The sequence below is a fragment of the Solanum verrucosum genome, unplaced genomic scaffold, assembly GCF_900185275.1.
Source record: "Solanum verrucosum unplaced genomic scaffold, falcon-dt-bn FXZP01000022.1, whole genome shotgun sequence".
NCBI lineage: Eukaryota > Viridiplantae > Streptophyta > Magnoliopsida > Solanales > Solanaceae > Solanum > Solanum verrucosum.
Window position 1 is genome coordinate 3,047,145 of NW_026020086.1, and position 21,467 is coordinate 3,068,611.

General features: G+C 29.7%; 3 protein-coding genes and 1 long non-coding RNA gene across 7 annotated transcripts in view; 3 read left to right on the forward strand and 1 right to left on the reverse strand.

Moving 5' to 3' along the window:
• Nucleotides 1-21,467, forward strand: part of LOC125824494 (preprotein translocase subunit SCY1, chloroplastic) — a 390,387-nt gene that overhangs the window by 313,698 nt on the left and 55,222 nt on the right. The window contains exon 1 of one of the 3 annotated variants that reach the window (XM_049503881.1): nt 28-34. The exons of the other annotated variants lie outside the window; for them this stretch is intronic. The gene's annotated coding sequence lies outside the window, so the exon portion shown is untranslated. Of the gene's footprint in view, nt 1-27; nt 35-21,467 lie in introns of those variants that run through there. 3 annotated transcript variants of the gene reach the window in all.
• LOC125824507 (xylose isomerase) overlaps nt 1-21,467 on the forward strand; it is a 470,700-nt gene that overhangs the window by 247,180 nt on the left and 202,053 nt on the right. The gene's annotated exons all lie outside the window — the stretch shown is intronic.
• LOC125824648 (ribonuclease S-2-like) lies at nt 4,804-6,231 on the forward strand. The gene is made up of 2 exons (XM_049504045.1): nt 4,804-5,102; nt 5,704-6,231. Exons 1-2 carry the CDS (start codon nt 4,848-4,850, stop codon nt 6,229-6,231), a joined length of 783 nt encoding a protein of 260 aa, XP_049360002.1. The 5' UTR covers nt 4,804-4,847.
• Nucleotides 7,310-8,291, reverse strand: LOC125824567 (uncharacterized). The gene is made up of 2 exons (XR_007442775.1): nt 7,766-8,291; nt 7,310-7,558 (listed from the first exon to the last, which is right to left on the reverse strand). It is a non-coding gene; the product is annotated as an uncharacterized LOC125824567 (long non-coding RNA).

Consider the following 21,467-nt stretch of genomic DNA (forward strand, 5'->3'; position numbering starts at 1 on the left):
TGTCAAGATGTTAAAGATAGTATAAAAATTGAAGCTAGAAAATTGTACGACTTGTATAATAATTCTAATATAAGGAATGTAGTACATAACGAAGAGCCTCAAAGTTCTAGGAGTAGATATAATAATGAAGATGAAATTGATGATATGATAGATTGTATTATTGAACTTTCTCATAATGATAGAAATGATTTTGATGCATATATTAATCAAAATACAGAACCTACTACTATTGATCTTCTAGAATGGTGGAGCAATCGCGGCAAAGGATTTCCAAAACTACAACCGGTTGCTCGAGATGTGTTAGCTATTCAAGCATCTTCAGTAGCTTCGGAAGGCGCTTTTAGTGCAGCAAGATTTCAAATTGGAGAGCATAGATATTCATTAGCAGCAGATAGCTTGGAGATATCCGTACTATTTAGAGATTGGATTAATGGCGAGAGAAGGAGTTATGGTCGTCCACCTCTACCGACCAAATTTGAAAATGACGTTGATGAAATAATGCTAGATTTTAGTGATGACGGCATTGATGCAATGGAAGAACTAGCTAATCAACCAATTCCAGAGCATGTTACTAGAGAAATGTTAAATGATTTAAAAAAAGATTTCCTTGGTAGCATGAACTATTAAATTTAAATGTCTATTAGTATGAGTATAATAATTCGAGGTCTAATTCAAACAGAACCCTTCCTAGAAGGTGGCTGTGTAGATTAGATTTTTTAATACTCTACTAATATTTTGTAACTCAACTTGTACTATTTAATTAATATTAATAAAAGTATAGGCTATTCGCCTTAATTTTTTTTTATTATTGTCTTCAAAAGTTTAAATTTAACTTTTAATGTGTGAAATTTAAACTTTTATAGTTTTAAAGTTTTAAATTTTCAAATTTTTAAAGTGTGAAATTTAAACTTTTATAGTTTTAAAGTTTGAATTTAAATTTTCAAACTTTTTAAATTTAAACTTTAAAGTGTGAAATTTAAATTTTTATAATTTTATAGTTTTAAAGTTTATAATTCAAATTTAAAATTTCTAACTTTTAAAGTGTGAATTGTGAAATTTAAACTTTTTATAGTTTTAAAGTTTGAAATTTGAATTTAAATTTTCAAACTTTTAAAGGGTGAAATTTAAACTTTTATAGTTTTAAAGTTTGAATTTAAATTTTCAAAGTTTTAAATTGTGAAATTTAAACTTTTATACTTTTAAAAGTTTGAAAGTTTGTATTTAAAACTTTAAAAGTATAAATTTTTAAGTGTAATATTCCTAATTTTTTAATTTTAATAAAAAAATATAATTTATAACGGTTGGACCCGGTTTCCGGTCCGGTCCGTTACCGGTCCGGGACGGGTTCGGGTATTTTTTTCCGGAATTACCGGTTCCGGTCCGTCCCGGTTCCGGTTCGGTTCCGGCCCGTGGTGCCCAGTTCCGTTCCGGTTCCGGAACGTCCCGGTCCGGTAGTTCCGTTACCGGTTCCGTTGCCACCCTTAGTTAGAATCAATGGAAAGTGTTAGGACACTTTAGAATAACTTAAATAGGCTAAACAACGAAAAACTAGTGAAAAACGCCGATCCGAGCGCGTCCCTGGCGCGGCGCGTCCCTGGCGCCGCGCGCCAGGCCCTAACTTACTAGGGCTTGTTTTGGGTGCACTGCAGGCGCACCTCCCCAGCCTCCTGGAGCTATGGGGGCGCGACGCGCCTGGCCCTCCCCAGGTGCGTCTGACGAGTTTTTCAACTCGTTTTCTGATCCTAAATCATTTTAATCTAATTCTTTTTTCCCAAATTTCACCTTAAATTCATGTACCAAATCATATACACAAAATCTAACCCAAATAACTCAAGGAAACAACACTTAATCATCAAGAAACTCCCAACTCCCCACTCATATTCAAGAACGAAATCAATTCAAAAACAACTATTTCTCAATCCTTTCGAATGAAAATACGCAGAATTAAACATGCTTGGCGCGTGGGTGAACTAACCCAACGCTATGTGATCTCACATACCTTGTAGGGATCACCCCCAACGAATTCCACAAGCCAAACTTCGACGATCTTGAACGTTCTTGCTTCTTCTTCTCCTTTCTCCTTAGCCCTAGCGTGAAATCTCAAATTCTAAAACTGACTAAAATCTGATTTGACCCATATTAAACTCCTAAAAATGGATTAAAATAATAGGGTAATGAAAAGACTAAAATACCCCTTAAAATTCCGGACTGGACATTTCCTTAATCCAACAGCCCAACTTCCAAAGGGCATAACTCACTCATCCAAACTCGGAATCGTGTAAACTTGGCGGCGTTGGAAAGATCATTCCAAGAGCTTTCCAACCATATCTAGAACTGTACCTAACTCATCCTGAGATAAGAGTTATGGTCGTTTGAAATTGACCAAAAACTCACTTTAACTTAAATTTTTTTCCAGATTTCCTTATACTTTCCAAAAATAACTATTTCCAGATTTTAAATTTCTTTCTAGTTGCGAGATGTTACACCATCAGTGCTTTTGTTCAAAGTTCAATGGGTGCTAATATGTATTATATATTCATTTTTGCAGATTTTCGATATAAATATACAAAAAAATTGTCGAAATCAATGGGTGCTCGAGCACCCGGCACGCTCTATGTAGATCCGCCCTTGACCCCAATAGAACATAGAATCAATTATTGAAATTTGTATCTCTTCTAAAACCACGTTTACAATATAGGATATACACGACCACCCTCTTGTCTTAAATGGTGTCATAATTGATACCTCCAATCCATCTTATTAATTTCTTAATAAATTGAATATTTACTATTAAGGTGGAGCAATAATTGACCCTTCATCTTATTCAATATTAATATTTCACATGCAGATAATGTGAATGAATATAATATTACGTTACAATTTCAATAACAGATCTAAACTAAAACATATAGTATTGTTTAGTCTTAAAGAATCTTTTACAAAAATAATATATAATGAGCTAGGTGGAGTAATAATTAACTCTTCATCTTATATTTTAATTAACTATTCATCTTATTTTAATATTATTTATTTAATATTAATATAGTTTTTCACATGCATGTAATATGAACAAATATAATACCATGTTACAATTTCCAAAACAGATCTGAACTAAAAACATATTGTATTGTTCAGTCTTAAAGAATCTTTTTCACAAAATATTATATCACAAGTTGGAGTAATATTAACTTTTCATCTTATTTAATTTGTGATGAAAGTTCTCCACATGCATCAATTTGTGATGTAAATATAATATTATGTCACAATTTCAATAACAAATCTGAATTAAGATATATAATATTGTTTATCAAGGGAGTTAAAAATATAAAGTAAGTATAAGAAGATTGGATAATGACAAATAGAATGAAATGGTGAAAGGCAAGACTGAGAGTGTGTTTGGTGTGAAGGAAAATATTTTCTCGAAAATGTTTTCCAATTTTTCATATTTAGTTGGCTTAAATGTTTTGGAAAATGTTTTTCAAATCATCTCATTTTCTTTAAATTTAGGGAAATTGACTTCCCTTCAAAAATCAAGGAAAATATTTTTCAAAACTCTACTTCATCCTTCAATATTTTTTTCTTACCCTACCACGTACCCCGAACCCGACCCTCCCCATCCAAAAAAATAATTATTTTTTTAATATTTTCTTATTTTTTAAATTTCAAATATATTTGTACCCCTACCCCTAAACCAACCCCCAACCCCTACCCCAAACCAACCCCCCCCCCCTCCCCCCCCACAAAAAAAAAGTTAAAAATTATTTTTGAAAAATATTTCAAATTTTAAGATTTTGTTTAACCTTATCCAACCCCTACCACCCCTATCCCCACCCCCACCCCCACAAAAAAATTATTTTGAAAAAATATTTCAAATTTTTAAAATTTCATTGTTTTTACTCCACCCCATACCCCTCCCTCCCCCCCCCCTTAAAAATTATTTCAAATTTAATTTTTTTTTTCATTTTTTACGCCACCCCCCAACCCAGGTTGCCCCGCCAATTATTTTTTAAGAAAAATTATTTTTGAAAAATATTTCAAATTTAAAAATATATATATATATTTTACGCCATCCACTTATTTTCCAAGAAAAGATTTATAGGAAAACATTTTCCTTCACACCAAACACACCCTAACTGTAACTCATATAATATTAATTCGCCTTGTCATGTTCCTTTTAACCATTCTTCCGATTTTTGTCCTGCTCCATCGATCTTTTTAAGGAAAATAAAAAACTAATAAAATCGATCAAACAAATCGGTAATATTAATTAGAGAATAATTTTAATTGAAAATAAAATTTTCAAACAACGGATTGAAAGGGTCGATTTTTTGGTCCAAACCTTAAGTCAACTAATATTACAAAATTAATTGGATTACCGACTTTGATTAGTTAAATTTATTTTGTTCCTCTCTAATTAATTGACGTTGTTATCTTGTTCGACTGAACTCATTGATTCCACGTTAATCGTAACCCAGTTCGAGACCCTTCTATCATAGATTTCCTTCACCAAGTCATTGCTAATAATCAACTCTTATCTTTTGATATCAAAGGGCGAGTTTCTTTCATGTCTTGCTCAAAAACCAAGTCAGTCAGTTTTTACCAATCAAATCAATTATTTCTTATACCAATCAACTTTTTTCCGACCCACCAAATTCAGTCGATTTTTACTTAATAATCCTGTAAAATAGATCGCGTCCTATCGGTTTTTTCGATCGAAAAGGCCCTAGTGGGTGGGTGGGGTGGGTGGTTTATTTAAAATAGACAAAGGACCTTATAAGACATCTATATATTCTCATGTGGTTCATAGCAAGTTTTTTCCTCATAGACTATATCTTTAAAAAAATTATATGAAAATGAATAATCTCTCACTCTTATTTCTCACTCATCTCACACTATTTTTCATTTGTGTTTGTTCACAAAATATAGCACAAACACAATTTGTTTATAAATGGTCAGAAACTTATTGTAATAAGGATACTCCAGTGGGATGTAAGCAAATTCCTCCTCTCAAATTCACTTTGAATGGTTTTTGGGGCACAGATTCCAATGGAAATATTCAACAAGGTTGTAGAGATCCAGAAATACGTGATTGGAACAAAGTGGTATGATTTTATTTATTAATAACAATTTTATTTTATTTTTTATATATATATATATATACTAAAATTAATTCCTTGTCAAGCTACATGAAACTGATTTCCGAAAGTTTTACAGAAAAATTATTGCTAATTGACCGATGTGAGAATACATGTATTTTTAGTAAGTGGTACTATTGTATGATTTGGAAAGTATAAATATTATTTGTGAGTATTTCGTCTAAAAGATCATTTTGTTAGGTAAAATATGTTTTTATTTATTTAATTGCAATTTTAATGTAGTTCCCTTCACATGTGAGCCTGATCATTTTCTTTAAGTCAAACACATGAAAAATCTTTTTTTTTCCTTCTAATGGTTGGAGGTTATGAGATTCAAACCCTCGATCCCTACCTACGTACTCTAGCATACCATGTTGAATTGCACAATCATCTTATTTCCTCTAAAAGATTAAAAGATCAGAAAGATCATCGTTTTATTTAACTATATCTTCAACAATACTAACAAGCATTCACGTTTATTAAAGGGGGTCACCAAACCACCTTAGCCAGAAAATAATTCCTACCTCCGCCACTGCTAACAAGATAATTCCAATTTTGTTTGTCACAGTTTGATACCACGATGGTAAATAAACTCAGCCTATTTTGGCCCTCTCTCACTAAACAAGATTCCAAAGACATGTGGAAGGAAGCTTGGAATACATATGGAACATGTACAATGGAAAGGTTCAAAACTCCAACACAATATTTCAATAGGGCTTCAAGATTGGATAGTGAAATTGGAGATTTATTACAAAGTCATTTAATAAACTCAAATGGAATTGTCCCTTGTGACTCTGCTACATACAACAATGTTGAAATATTGAACTCATTCAAACAAGTTTCAAACAATAAGGATGTGTCTTTTACTTGCAAAGACATTAATGCAACTCATGCTTATTTGAATCAAGTTACATTTTGCTACACAAATGATGCAAAGAATTTTGTGGATTGTCCAACTTCTGTTACTAACAAACGTTGTCGTGTCCAAAACATTATTGTTCCTCGTCCTTCACCTCCAAAGGTACGCGCTTTCTTCAACACTACAAAAAAAAAGATATTTTGTGACAATAGATTTTTTTTCCGCAAAAGTATTTAAGGAAAATTATGTTGAGTTAATGTCGTTACATTCAGAATCGTTAAAGTCTTTTTTGACATTTAAATAGAATGTTGGTCATAACTATAAATCTCCAATGTCCATAACTTGAGTATAAACTATGAAATTTTTCAAGTTTTTTCTTTAAAAAAAAATTGTTATATTTGAAAATTAATTTAAAACCATTCATTGAGTTTTTAAACAATTCCATACTAAATGCTAAGATATGGTTTATTTATTTTTTGTGCAGCCTATTAAAACAACAGGAGAAAAGCTTGGACCCAATAGCTTATGGAGATCCTTGGACAATTATGTGAAGCTTTATTAGAAAGTTTAGTGAGTAATAATATAAAAATAATAGAAAGATGAATAATGTTTCAATTGTGACTGAGATATGTACTGAATAATGAAGCAAATAAAATGATCATCTTTCTAATTTATTTATTGTGACTCAAGATTTCTCTCTCTTTCTCTTTTTCATTATATACATTATACCAAAAATAATCTTAAGAGTAATTAATTAATAGTAATGATTTAATTGTCCCTAAATGTATTTATTTAGATTCAATTACTAGTGATAATTATATTTTAGCACTATTTGTAAATGCCGCTATAATCTATAGCAATATTGGATCTAATGACAATTAACTAAATCGATAAAGACTAAAAAACTCTTTATTAATATGCATATTTGAGATTGAACTTTTGTTTATATAAGATCTAAGCAGGAGGCAGAGTAACAACTTTTGTTTATATCTTTTATTTGTATTAGAAAATTTATTTATAAATATAATCGCAAAATCATTGATCATGATGTTGATGAGTTCGATGATATATAAATAAATTTCTTTCCCGCACATTATTTTCATTTTTGTTTAAATGGTCATGTCTACCCCACTATAAAGTACATCAATTTGAGATTGCAATAAAGTGTATATTCATTTTTATCGATAAAATTGTTCTATTATCGTCTTCTAGTGAACGTGATTGACCCAATTCAAGAAAAAAAAATAACAAACATGAATATTGTGCTAAATTTTGATTTGAGTACATGGGAAATAATCAAATATTAAAGAGAGAATAGAATAAAACTTTTATTCAAGGTAATAAATTATAATTTTACTTAGTGGGTGCCCATTATATATGCTTACACGTCATCAGATACAGCATATTCCATTCTCTTTTCTTATTTATTTTTAGAAAATTGATACATTAAATCCAACCGTTGAATATATATTTAGCCCATGAACGTTCAAATATTGGATATGTCCCATATTCTTCTTCCTGAAATTTATTCGGAGGTGGTGGTGATGGTGATGGTGGAATCGGCCTACAAAGAAATGAATAAAAGAAATATCAATGATAATATGTGTCACTAAATAATAATTAAGTAATAACAATGCATATACATATTACTTAATCATAAATAAATGTACATGTATGACATGTTTAAATTTTCCAATCAAATGATTGGGAAATTAAATTGAGTAATTCAATATCGAATGTGAGTAAATTTTGTAGAGAATTAAATTCTTACGATTGAGCTCTTGCAAGAGGTAGCATAATATTAGCTCCATCGCAGCGTCTTAGAGGATCAGGTATTTGATGAGGGCATGAAATAAATTTAGTCCCATTGGGATAAGTGCAAAAAGTAACCTCATTCAAGTAAAGTTTTGTGTTAATCAAACTACAAGAGAGGTAAATATTGAAGGGGTCATGTGATGGCGTAGGGGCCGGTGAGAGAGAGGGGTCATGTGGTGGTGCAGGTGCTGGCGATAGAGGAGTAGGCGAGGCAAATACTTTTGAATAGCATCAACAATATCATTTTCAATATAACCCGAGGTATCAAAGGTAATAATATTACTTGTTTCCAAGTAATTGTACAAGTTCATCTCTACAAAAGAGATGTTGTTGATCCTTATTGCTGTTTTGAAGTATTCTTTTACACCTGTTTGTGCCCATATTCCATGCCTTTTAAACTCATGCTTATATAACCCCATATTGTTGAAGTTTTCTTTAAGTGATCTCCAGAAGGGTACAAGGTAAACTTCCAATGGTTTGACCTGTCGTGCGATCGATCAGGAAAAAAAATATTTACACAATCAAAGTCAGTTATTACATATAATATTGCTCAAACACACAAAAGTAAACTAATAATGAAATGAGTACAAGCAAATCAATTACTATTTCCTTCTCATTTTATATGAAAAGACCACTACTAATTTGCTAGTATGTGGACTTTGCAATGTCCCGAAACTATACTTAAAATAAATGATTTTTTAAAGGGAAAATACATTAAAAAAACCCCTGAACTTGACACAAAAATTTACTTTAGTACTTAAACTTTACGGGTAATTATTTACCCCCTTAACATATTTGAAGTGAATTAATATCACCCTAAAAATATAATACAAGTCTCAAGTTGGCAAGTGTATTACACACGCGCCACGTCATTGACACATTAGAACCACATAAGCGCCACGTCATAGCCACATTGGAAATTCTCTAAAATTTGATTTTTGATTTTTTAAATTCATTTCTTTCCTTCCTTTTCAAAATATTTAAATACTAGTTAATCTTTAGTTCTTAATTAGTTTAAGAAATATTGAAATCATTAGCAGTGATTTTTTTTCAATACTCAATGTCATTTACTGCCATGTCGATTGTCGGTGTTCTTCATTTTTTTAATTTTTATATACTAATCAAGGTCTAATTCTTAACTAATTCAAGAAAAAACACATTTATTTGTAGTGATTTTTAAAAAAAAAAAAAAAAACTTTCTCTACCCATTGCTTCAATCGCCATTGCCAACCATTAACATTATAGATTGGTTAACAAAACCTCATCTTCTTTTATGCCCAAGTCTTTATTTTTCAAAAAAAATCACAACTTTTTAAGAAAAACAAATCTCCAAAGTAAAGAGTAAAAAAAATTATGTGGATCTTGAATGTGATTCTTTTTTTTTATGTGTTTAACAAGAAAATGTACTTTGAATGTAGAGTTTGAAGAAGGAGAAAGAGGATGGGGTGAGGTGGGGATAGGGTGGTGGGGAGTTTGAAGAAGAAAAGACAAGCAGGTAGATGGGGTAGGTGGAGTTTTGAGAAAGTGGGGTGGGGGGTTTGAAGAAGAAGAAGAATGGGGTGGGTGGTTTTTTTCATTATATATATATAAAGTGGGACCATTACTTTTTTTTAAAAGTAACTTAACGCGCTTTCAAAAAAAATTCTTTTCTTTTCTTTTTTTGCCACGTCATCCGTTAGGATGGTATTAAATTCACGCGAAATGAGATAAGGGGGGTAAATAATTACCCGTAAAGTTTAAGTACTAAAGTAAGTTTTCGTGCCAAGTTCAGGGGGGGTTTTATGTATTTTCCCTTTTTTAAATAAAAGAGTATACTTTTATGAATGCATATCTAGACAACTTAACCCGTCTCATTGTGCCAGATGAACACTGTACTTACAAAATGATCATCTAAACATTTTCAAAATTTATGTCACGTCAACATCGGATATACCATGAGACACAATGGAGATGAGTTAAGCAAGTCCGACATCAAAACAGACACTTTTGAACCCTAAACACCAAAGGACTCTCTAAAAACACACACCAAAACGGACAGTTCACCCATAAATGGGTAACTACAACTACCATCTTTTAATGTCGTAGTCCCCGTTAACTCTAAATTCATCCAAACTAATATTATACAAATCTTAAAGGTAGTTCTCCCACAAATGGATGAACTACAATTCTTTTTGTTAACTCCTTACCACAAATGGACGAACTACAACTATCATCTTGGTGTGTGTTTTTAGAGAGGGTCCCTTTTAGTGTTTAGAGTTCAAAAAGTGTCTGTTTTGGTACTGTACTCCGAGTTAAGTTGTCTAGATGTGCATTCTCAAAGTTGGAGTGTTTAATTATTAGTTGTCAATTAAAGACAAGTTAAGATATCTATCTATGTATCAAGTCTATCAAAAAATCTTGTTAGATACAAGCTATCTAGCGATGAATTTTATAGCTAATTTCTAATTTATTTTTAAACGCATTATACAAGAAAACATTATATGAATATTTTTGTTTTATATAATATCGTCAGACAGTGCATAAAACTTGAACGCGATATATATATATATATATATATACCAGAGTTGCATTCCATTTTTGGTCAGGTGGTTTGGGGGTGCCTCCCATGACATTTCCATTTCATCTGCTGGCCAAAGGCCATGGAGTAGGAATTCATTTTCAGGAATTGGTTCTTTGCACCTTCCATTTTCTAGTGTCATGCAAAGAGTTGGTGGCCATTGAAGCACATACCTCATCATTGATGGGAGTGGGGGTGAGGGTGGGAGGGGGGCTGGGGCTGGGGTAGGAGGGGTTACTTGGGAATGAACACAAATTATTGTAAGTAGCAAAATGAGAAGAAAGAAGGGAAGTTTCTTCATGTTTGTATGTGTGTGTGTGGAGATGGATTAATTGATTGAGTTGATTGAAGCAATGAAGTGGGAGATTTATAGGGGGTTTTCCTAACTATTCAATATTTGAAATTTATTGGTTCGACTATTATGAGTTGCACTGCGTGGATGACGACACAAAAGAAGGGAACTACACCCGGGTGCCTACTCTTTGTTTAATAATTCAAGTAGAAAACTTGCATTACTCATAGTTTAGAAATCAAAAGATCGAGATACCTTAATAACAGATAAGTGACAAACATTTATAATGGTTTTCTCTTCTTTTTTTTTTTTATTCATAACCATGTGATATTAGAAATTAAAACTAGCTCGATTATTACAAAAAAAAATTAAAAGTTTTTTAGGTTTTCATCATGTGTATGATATCCTTATTGAGACCTGACTAAATTTAAATCGCAAACGTTCCCTAGCAAATGTGATTACAGGGGTGGAGCTAGTAGTCCGATGAAGATTCGGTCTATCGACTCAATAGATTTTGCTCAAATACTGTGTTTGTGTCAATAAGTTCATTAATATATACAAACATTAAATTTGGAACTTAGATATTATCACTGAAATTGTGATTTTTAGTGATTGTAAAAATGAAAAAACCCATAGTATTAGAATCTTAGCTTTGCCTTTGTGTGACTTCATACTCGAAGCTTGAAACTGAAACATTTGATTAAGAATGAACGCATACTTATCACTCCACCATAAGCTTGGTGTCCAGCTTTGACAATGAGGAAACTCTTGGTAGCTATCTAGTGTGTGTTTTCCTCTATTGAGTCATATACACAGCATCGATAAATTTAAATTCACCATTACATGATTCAATTGATCGGGAAGTTCACTCTACCAAGAGTTTCTCCGTATTTCTAGATGTACAATATGGTACCAAAACATGTAGAGATCATGACTTCAAATTTCATCATCATTCATTAAAAAAAAAAACAGAGCAAGAATTAGACCCCACATGTAAGAAAATATACTGGAGGATTTAATTAAGTAAATAAAAATGTGTCCTCTCTAATCATTTAAACGTTTTAATTAGATGATTTCACAATTTTCAGCATAGACATAATCATAGCCTCAATTTTCAAATATATGAAGCTTAATTCAATTTCTTATGTCTCTAAACTTAATTCATGAAAAGCAAGTAATGCATGTTCCGTCTAATCCTAGTAGGCCAATAAAAATGTTTTTTCTTACAAAAAATGAGACACGGTTTTACATGTCCAAACATAAAGCAAGCAATAACAATAATAACAATAACAATAATAATAATAATATAATTATAATTCTTTCAGTTTTATTATTTCTTCATTTATTTTGGTCTAAGTTTGCAATAAGGTAGGGATATTTAATTATATAAGGTGGAGCAATAATCACCACTTCATCTTATTCAAGATCATAATGAAAGTTCTTCACACGCAGAAAACGTGAAGTCACAATTTCAAATAACAAATCTAATTTTGTAAGATAAAAATATATAGTATTGTTTAGTCTTAAAGAAATTTCATAAAAAAATAATATATAATAAGGTGGAGTAATAATTAACTCTTCATCTTATTCAATCTGTGATGAAAGTTCTTCACATGCAAAAAATGTGAAGGAATGTGTCACAATTTTTATAATAATTTAAAACAAAGACATATAGTATTGTTTAGTTTTAGAGAATTCTAGTGAAGCACAAAATATAATATTTATGAAAATCATATTCATATTTAAAGGATATATATTTAGAGTTGGATACTTTTGATAGAAGCTATGCCTTAATTTGATGTAGTGGCAATGGGTGTTCATTTGAATCTAAGTTCCAAGTTTAAATCTCAAATAGCACAATTTTTATTTTATTTTTGATAGCCACACACCATCATTCTTGAACACTCGATAAAATTTTCAGCTTCGCCACTGTCCACATTATGTGTATATATATTGCATACCTCTCATCTTGTATTTTTGTAATTATTTTTTTTTATAACGTACCATGTATGTAATAATCAGTCCGTGATCAAGCGACGATAACTCTTATCCTTATCTTCCAAGGACCAATTGAAATAGTTTGTTCTCTTATATACATGAATAAAACATGTTTTGTCTATATATATTACACAAATTTAACAAATTGGTGTTCGCATATAGGTAGATGATCCTATTTGATATGGGTAGGAATTGTCCATTTCTTTGTAATAGTGACCTTCAAAGCCACATAATATCATATATGTTGATCACATCAAACTAATTAATTGGTAATATTGATCTTTTACATGCACTTTTATTTATTTCTTTCACCTTAGCTTATCACCTAATCATAGTGTATTAATATGATTTGATGTAAATATCATCTTTTAATTTTTGGTCTAGTCTTACCTTGTTAAACACTCTTAGGGGATCAAATATAATAATAAAGCAAAATGGTTAAATTTTCTCATACACTATCGATCAATGACGATTGGTGTTGAAGACGGGCTTGACAAATAATATGATCAATGACGATTGGTGTTGAAGATGAGCATGACAAATAATATGACGATGAAGACTCGAGGTAAAAGAAATCAATCTTAATTTTGGTAAGCCAATTAAGAATTCTAAACAAATTTCATCTAATTATTCAAAGTCCAAATTACTTTATAAATCTCTTTTTGTTATCTTTATTTAAATATTAATAATTTGTAAAAATACTTAATAATATTTGTAATTTTATTGTCACTATACTAGTTAATCTCAAGTGTTAAACTATAGTAAAAAAATTATAGCAAATGTTAACCTCTTTTTTTATTTAATAAGAATTTGGATAAATAAAGTTTGCATGTTTTACGTTGAACTTCGTTAATGATAAGAGAAAAATTACATTAGTTTTAGTTTCAAATAGAAAGAATGACTAGATTTGTGTTTAATGGAATAACTCTGTTACGTTATTCAATTTCGAATAGTACACAAACAAATCTTGACATTTTCTGTTATATTTTTAATTTATGTAATAATCAAGATATACTATATATTTGACGCAATTTCTTGAAATCGTCATCCTAACATTTTAGGAAAAATCCTTTTGGCTAGAAAATTTGGCCAGAATGGTAAAATAACATATTTCACACTATGCTATTTTACCTTTTTGAACATTTTTACCCTTTTAACTTTAATACCTCTTAATTAAAAAATGAAAAAAAATCAGTTTATTTTAAAATAAAAAGGATATTATAAACTTTTTAAATTTCTTACTTGTTTGCCAGAATGTGACCAGAAATTTAAAAAGTTTATCATATCCTTTTTATTTTAAAATAAACTGATCTTTTTCCATTTTTTAATTAAAAGGATAAAAATGTTCAAAAAGGTAAAACAACATAGTATGAAATATGTTATTTTACCATTCTGGCCTAAAGGATTTTTCCTTTATTTTATCATATTTTCTAAAAATTTCTTCTATTTGAAAAAATCACAAAAATTTCTACTATGATCACCTATTTCGAGATACATCACTTTACGCTTTACGCGATGCATCGGTCAGATACATCACGTACGCTATGTATCAGGACATTGAGTGATGTATTCAAAACCGAGACACGATATATCGAGATGTTGAGCGATGTATCCAAAATCGAAACGCGATGTATCAAAATATTTTGGGATATATCCGGATTCTACTAAATGTAAAGGACTTTTGTAATTTGAAAAAAATATAGAAATAGAATATAATTAGCTCTTAACAAAATGGAATTTGTGTAAAATTCTATGGATATATATATATATATATATATATATATATATATATATATAGTGTGTGTGAGAGAGAGAGACCAAGGAGCTTATCAAAGGATAAAATAGAAAAGATATTATATGAATTGCTTATACATATTTGATGCTCAAGGCTTTTCGTGTAATTTATGAAGTGCTTCCTGAACTTAATAATCTGTTTGAATTCTCTTAATTAAGTGATTTTGTCTAGAAATCTTTTAAGAAAACGTGTTGATTTGGTGTTTTTCTCGATATGTTATGATAAAATATAATTTATTTGGTATAGGACTATATTATCTTGAATCATCTTGTGCTTTTATATTAAACTCATAATTTATTCTCGTGTCAACCATTACACCAAGCTAAAGATGAACAATTATAATATAGGAACGATGTGAATACCGTTTAGCGTTTTAATTTATGTGACACTTTTTAGATATTTAAAAATTATATAAAAAAATATTATAAGTTGCAATTCATTATCATGTCAATGTGATAAAAATAATTATTTTAAAATACAACTAGTCAAAGTTTACGTAGTTTTCTTCCCCTCATATTTGTTTCAATAACACTTACCTCGCTTGTATTTTAACGATATTACACTTACCTCTCTTACTTTGAGTTTTTGGTAACAATTCATTTCACTTATTAATTATTAATATGAAGAATTACAATTATGACTAATTTACCCTTTTTAATATACTATTTGTTTTATTCCTTGATAATCGATATATTTCCATCCTCCATTGAAACCTTTTTGTATAGATGAATTTATAATTTTATGCAACTCATGGTAAAATCACTTATATAATGTCAATAATTAAGATAAAAATATAATATATTAAGATGACTTAATTAATGACTCCAACAAGGATTGTGGCGGAGTGATGGAGTGTTAAATACTCTTTCATTTTTAATCACAAGTCTCAGAACTGACACTCCCCGGCCAATACAAAATCTCTTTTGTAAGAGAGAGCAATACTTCCCCACCCTCTACCAAAACCCAACATGGGACTTCCCGACGTGATATATACTGTAATCGATTTTTACTCTTCCTAAAGGAAATATATATAGAAATCTTCTATATTTTGGTCAGGAGAAAGAAAATGACAAAAAGACATAAAAGCTGTCTCCAAACGTACATCCAATAATGGCTTCTCAATAGACACGTTTTTCCTATTCAAGCTAAGACCAAAATTATAAACAAAAAAAATATAATAATTAAGCATGAAAAAATATGTGGATAACCTAGAACTCAAAGTTTGTAAAATTAGGGTTCTTGAATGAAAAAAAGATAAATAAGATGTGGAATTTTGTTGCGTTGCTTAATGGTTATAAATTATTTAATTAATTGCTTGATTAAGCTTAAGTATTGATGGAATTATTAGTTACTTAATAACTCCCAAACCACCTTTGCATGTGTCTGTGTATTTTTTTTAAAGGGAAAGGTTCAAATATGTAATTGAATTTTGAGAAAAGGTTTATCTATGACATTCGTTAAAAGTTTGATTTATTTATGTCATTTCCGTTTAAGAAAATGCTCACCATGCCATTATTTGTAAATTAAAAATATTTTCGGTTTTGCAAAACCATTTTGTACACGTGGTCAATTATGATTTGGTCATGTCATAAATTGATGAATTGTTTGTTAAAAGGAAAAAAGGCTCAAATATACTATTAAACTTTGAAAAAAGGCTCATCTAAGTCATTCGCAAAAGTTTGGTTCATCTATGTCATTAATTTCAATTAACAAATATTGGCATGGATGAGCCTTTCTCAAACGTAAATAACAAAATTGAGCCAAACTTTAAACGAATGGCACAAATATACCTTTTTTCAAAGTTCAATGACATATTTGAGTTTTTTTCCTTTTTAAAATCTCGTTAGTTATCAATCAAACACGAAAACATAAGTTCTAAGGTTTTGAAATTACAAAACTTCATATAATCCATTAATTCTCAATATATTCAACACAATATCTTATAGATTCATGGTAAACATAGTCATAGCTGACTAGATACATTGGTTACTGTCAATAGTAGACAACGGTACGTTGGTGGTTGATAGTGGTAATCGACAGTAATAATTAATTATGGTGGTGGATGATTGTAATAGCTAATGATAGTAGTGAGTAATAGCGATGATTGGCAATATATATTGATGGTTGATTGTGATGATCATCATTAATAGTGGTTAATATATTGTATGATAATGTTAATTGGCGGTAATAATTTTGACATAGTGATTATTGACTATGGTAATTGGGCGGCGATACGTGATAGTTACGACTGCACTTATGGATGATAGTTGATAATGATGGGTGTGGTTAGTAGTGAAAGGGGATGATAGTACCTTAATGATATCAATACTTTGTTATAGATCTTACGCATTCAGGTCTATTTAGATTTATTAAATAATTTTAAAATAAGAAAACAAAGATCTTTGTTGATTTAGATGTAAATAATCAACATTCAGACAAAAAATCGATACATCTAATGACATCTATATAATCTGTCGTGACATTTTTTTTTTAATTTATTAAAAGAATACTACTTTTTATAATTTTAAATAATTTAACTTTAAAATTTCTAATCCACTCGTAATAAAATGATTATAATCATCAAAAATATATGATATCTATTTTAGAATATAAGCTTGAAAAGTTTTCTTTTCTTTTTCAAACTCATTAACTAGTAAAATGATGTCACATAAATTAGAACAGAAATAATGTTAAAATTAAAATTTACATTTCTCATTAATTAGATAAATAATTTATATTTTTAGTTAATTAAGAAGTTGAGATCAACAACGGCAAAACAAAAATAAAGAATATTAAATTGATTATATTCTAGCATAGTACTAGTTGATCAATTACTATTTGAGAAAAAAAAACTATACGTGATCAAGTTATAACCAAAACTTGATTAGGCCCTCAATTTCAAGACTATAATAAATCCAACTTTGTTTGTTTAGGGCATTACTCCCTCTGTCGTCTCAAATTGTTTGTCGTGTTTTTTTTCTTACACATCTCTTAAGAAAATATTAACTAAAAGAGGTTTTGACTATTTTATCTGGATTTATGTCTTAAAATATAGTCTCTCTTCATTTAATATTTATTCTGATCAATCAGATGTTTGTAGTATTCAAGAATAATTACTACTAAGGGCAAAATTATATATAAAAAATAACTTGAACTTCTAAACTAATAAATAAGTTGAGACAACTATTTTTTAAAATCACGATAAATAATTTGAATTAAAGGAGGGTTTTTTATTTAATAACATAAACATTTAGATTTGAGAGATTCCGAATTTTGGAATTCCCTTCATGAAATTCCATCTTAGGTCCATTGGGCCATTCATCTTATTTTAAAGTTAAAAATTGCGTATTTTATGGCCCAAAGGAGCTAATGGAGCTTGGGCCTTTGAACCGATCTTTAATTTTCGCCTTAAGAAATTAAATTTATACCTAATGGGATATGGATTCTTTACCGACGCATGATATAACTTCTGAGAATATAAACTTATTCCCATCGAAAAAGTTATTTTTCCTGAGGGGCAAAAATTAAAGACTGGCACTAAACAGGGGTAAAAGTGCAAATGACCCATTAAGTATCAATAACGGAATTACATCAACACGTCAATTTTTTTTTTGAAGAATTAACCTAGATAGCAGCCCAATATGTGTATAATTATTTATAATAAGTGTATAATTTATATATACCGGTTCGGAAAATAAAACAGTAAATTTGATCGGCTATTTATATAAAAATTCCTTATTATTCAAGCCCATTGTAAGAAGCCCAATATATTACCCATTTTCGCCCACGTCCAAAAGTTCTTGTTTTGGGGACTTAACATTTTAGCCAAATTTGCCGGACTGTTTGTACTATATGGCCATTTAAGATATTTTGTCACCATTTAAATAGTCACCTAAAAACTATTTGTACATTAATATGGCATAATTTGCCTTAAAACAATTATGAGAAGAAGCAATAGATAGTGCTCTCTCGATTTCATTTTACCTAGTATTGATCTATTTTTAAAAGAATATTTCTTTTTATATCTAAAAATAATTTAATTTAAACTTCTTTGCTTATCTTTTTTGCACATTTTATAATCATATAAATCTCATTACATGTTTAAGACTGTCACACCACTTCTCTTTTTACAATAGTTAATGGGTATGACGGGGTTTTTTTTAAAAAAAAAAAAACAAAAGAATGAAAAAAAAATGATTTTAAGAGTCGCCACTTGAAAATGAGTTTTTTTTTTTCGGTGTTCCAAGTCACCTAGTAATTCCTAAATTAAAAAAAATCTTTTTATTTTAGTATACGAAAACAGAGATTGGGTAAGGAATTCTATTGACCGGAGGGAAGGTGTGAGGCACCCCCGAGTCCCGTGATTCTAGCACGGTCGCTTTATCAACTCATGTTTGGCTAAAATAATTTTTGGATAAAAGAAAAATTTGTGTTAGTTACTATACTCTCTTTTTTTTTTATAAAAATGATTGACCTAGGAGCGTAACCGCACACAAGATCACCCTTTTTTAGAAATGAATACACACCAAGGATCGTAACCGAACACATGGTGGTATTTAACGTTTATTTTATTTTATTTTCTAAAAAAGAATTGATGATTCATTGACTCAAATTTTATTTAACAATGAGAAAAGAAAAAAAAGAAACTTGTTGCAACATATAGACTTGAACAAAGATTTTATTTATTTATTTATTTATTTATTTTAAATGAAATAAAGATAAATAAATATATTAAGTGTCACTACTTGATGATGACAACAAAAGAAAAAAAAGTATATATTCTCTTTATTAAAAAAAAATGACTAGGCCCCCTTTTTTAAAATAACTAGTGATGTACTAAAAATTTTATATTGATATAATTCCAGAAAAAAACGACCATTTTAATAAAATTTTTGATTTTTCATAAATGGTCATATGTTTTCTTTTGAAAGAAAATTGTAAAAATAGCTTATTTTATCTAATAGTTAAATTACTAATCAAAGTAGTCGATTTTGTATTTCGTTTCAATAATCATTTTTATATATTTATTTAAGAGAAAAAAAAAACTGAATTTATGAAATGATCAGATTTACATTATTTTTGCAAAATGACCAGATTTACATTTTTTACAAAAATGGCCAGATTTACATTTTTTGCAAAAAATGGCCAGATTTACACTTTTTGCAAAAATGGCCAGATTTGCTTTTTTTTTTTTTTTTTTTTTTTTAAAAAACAGCCCCTTTTTTTTTTCTTAGAATAACTAGAAACTAAAAATTAAAAAAAAGACTTTGAGATTGTTGGTTTTTTTTTTTTTAGCAAAAAGCATGGGTTATACACCAACTTCATAATGATAAATATAAAATTCACACCTATTTTAATAATAGAACACAAATATATAATAACAACGAGATATAATTTAACTAATTCCAATAAAATTATGTATCGTTTCATAATGATAAGATATAATTAACACTTAGTAAAACACAAATACACAATAACAATGAAATATAATCATATTAAGTATCATAACATATTTAACTAATTCAAATAAACTAAACACAATAATTAAATCAAAAATATAAACCTGCTTCATTATTTTTTGAAGTTACATTGCAAAGTGTAAGGAAAGAAATATACCTAAGAGATGATGACAAATAATGATGAAAGCCAAACTCAATTCCACTCCCAAAAGACCACCCAAGACGAAATATATATTTTTTCTTTTTAGAAGTGATGATTTTTCCTTTTCTAATTTTCTGTTCTTGTTCTTTCTCCCTCTTTTTTTTTTTTTTTGAAATGAAAGAAGAATGGGGTTTAAATAGGGGTGGAGCATTAAACCCCCCACTCTTCTTGAAAATTTAAGAGCCAATGCATGCATTGGACTCTTTGTTTTCCCAAGGTGCCACCCAAGATGACCAATGGAATTTCCTTTTTTTCTTTTTTCTTTTTCTTTTTTCAAGATGAAATTAAAAGACTACATTGCCCTTTTAGATGACCCATTTCTTTTATTCATTAATTGAATAATAGCTAAATGGGTCATCTGAAAATTTAGAATTGGCCCAAAATGTCATTTTGAATGACCCATTTCTTTTATTCATTAATTGAGTAATAGCTAAATGGGTCATCTGAAATTTTTTAAAATAGGCCCAAAAATGTCATTTTGAATGACCCATTTCTTTTACTCATTAATTGAGTAATAGCTAAATGGGCCATCTGAATTTTTTTTTAAAAATAGGCCCAAAATTGATCAAGACCCAAAATCAGAACCAAATCAGTCCACTAACACAAAATCTAAACATGTAAACCATTTTGAAGATCAAACACAACAAATAAGGCAGAAAAATAAAAATAAGAAATAAAAACGAAATTAAAAAATAAAAATAAAAAATAATAATAATAATAAAACTCAATCAACAACTTAAATATGAACTTGAAGATTACTAACAAACAATACAAATCCGGCATCAAAATAACTTATATGGTTTTTTTTTTTAAATGTGATAATGACGGATTTGGATAGAGGATGAGAGGGGGGAATGGTTGACATAAATCTTCGGACGATTGGAGGTCGCCGGAAAATTCCGCCGGAATTTTTTGACGGATTTTGGACATAAACCTTACATCAAAGGATAGCCCTTGAAGAGTTCTACACTTTTATGTAAAAGATATAGGACGGGGATGGCCGAAACTTCGTAAATCTAAAGAAAAAGGTGAAGATTTATGTTTGGTTTTTCTTAGATCTACGGAGTTTGGCTATGAATATGAATGAATGGTTTGCGGATTTGTGTAGAGGAGGATGAAAGGAAGAAGTGGTAAAATTTTAAAGATTTTTCCGGCCAAGGGGTGGTGGCCACCGGCGGCGGTGGCGGCGAAGGCGGTAGCCGGCCGGCGGTTGGTGGAAGTAAGGAGGAGAAGAAAAAATAAAATATGGCAATAAAAAATTGATTTTGGGATTTTGTATTTTTTGGTAGGATCCCATAAGAACCCTTGGATCAAAAAAGTCATGGATAGTTGAGATTTAATCTTGACCATTTCTA

Excerpts from the sequence above, each read along its gene's own strand:
- LOC125824648 (XM_049504045.1), top strand. The coding sequence starts at position 4,848 with ATGAAAATGAATAATCTCTCACTCTTATTTCTCACTCATCTCACACTA. Across the intron at positions 5,103-5,703 it reads TACGTGATTGGAACAAAGTG|TTTGATACCACGATGGTAAA; the intron begins GTATGATTTTAT and ends TGTTTGTCACAG.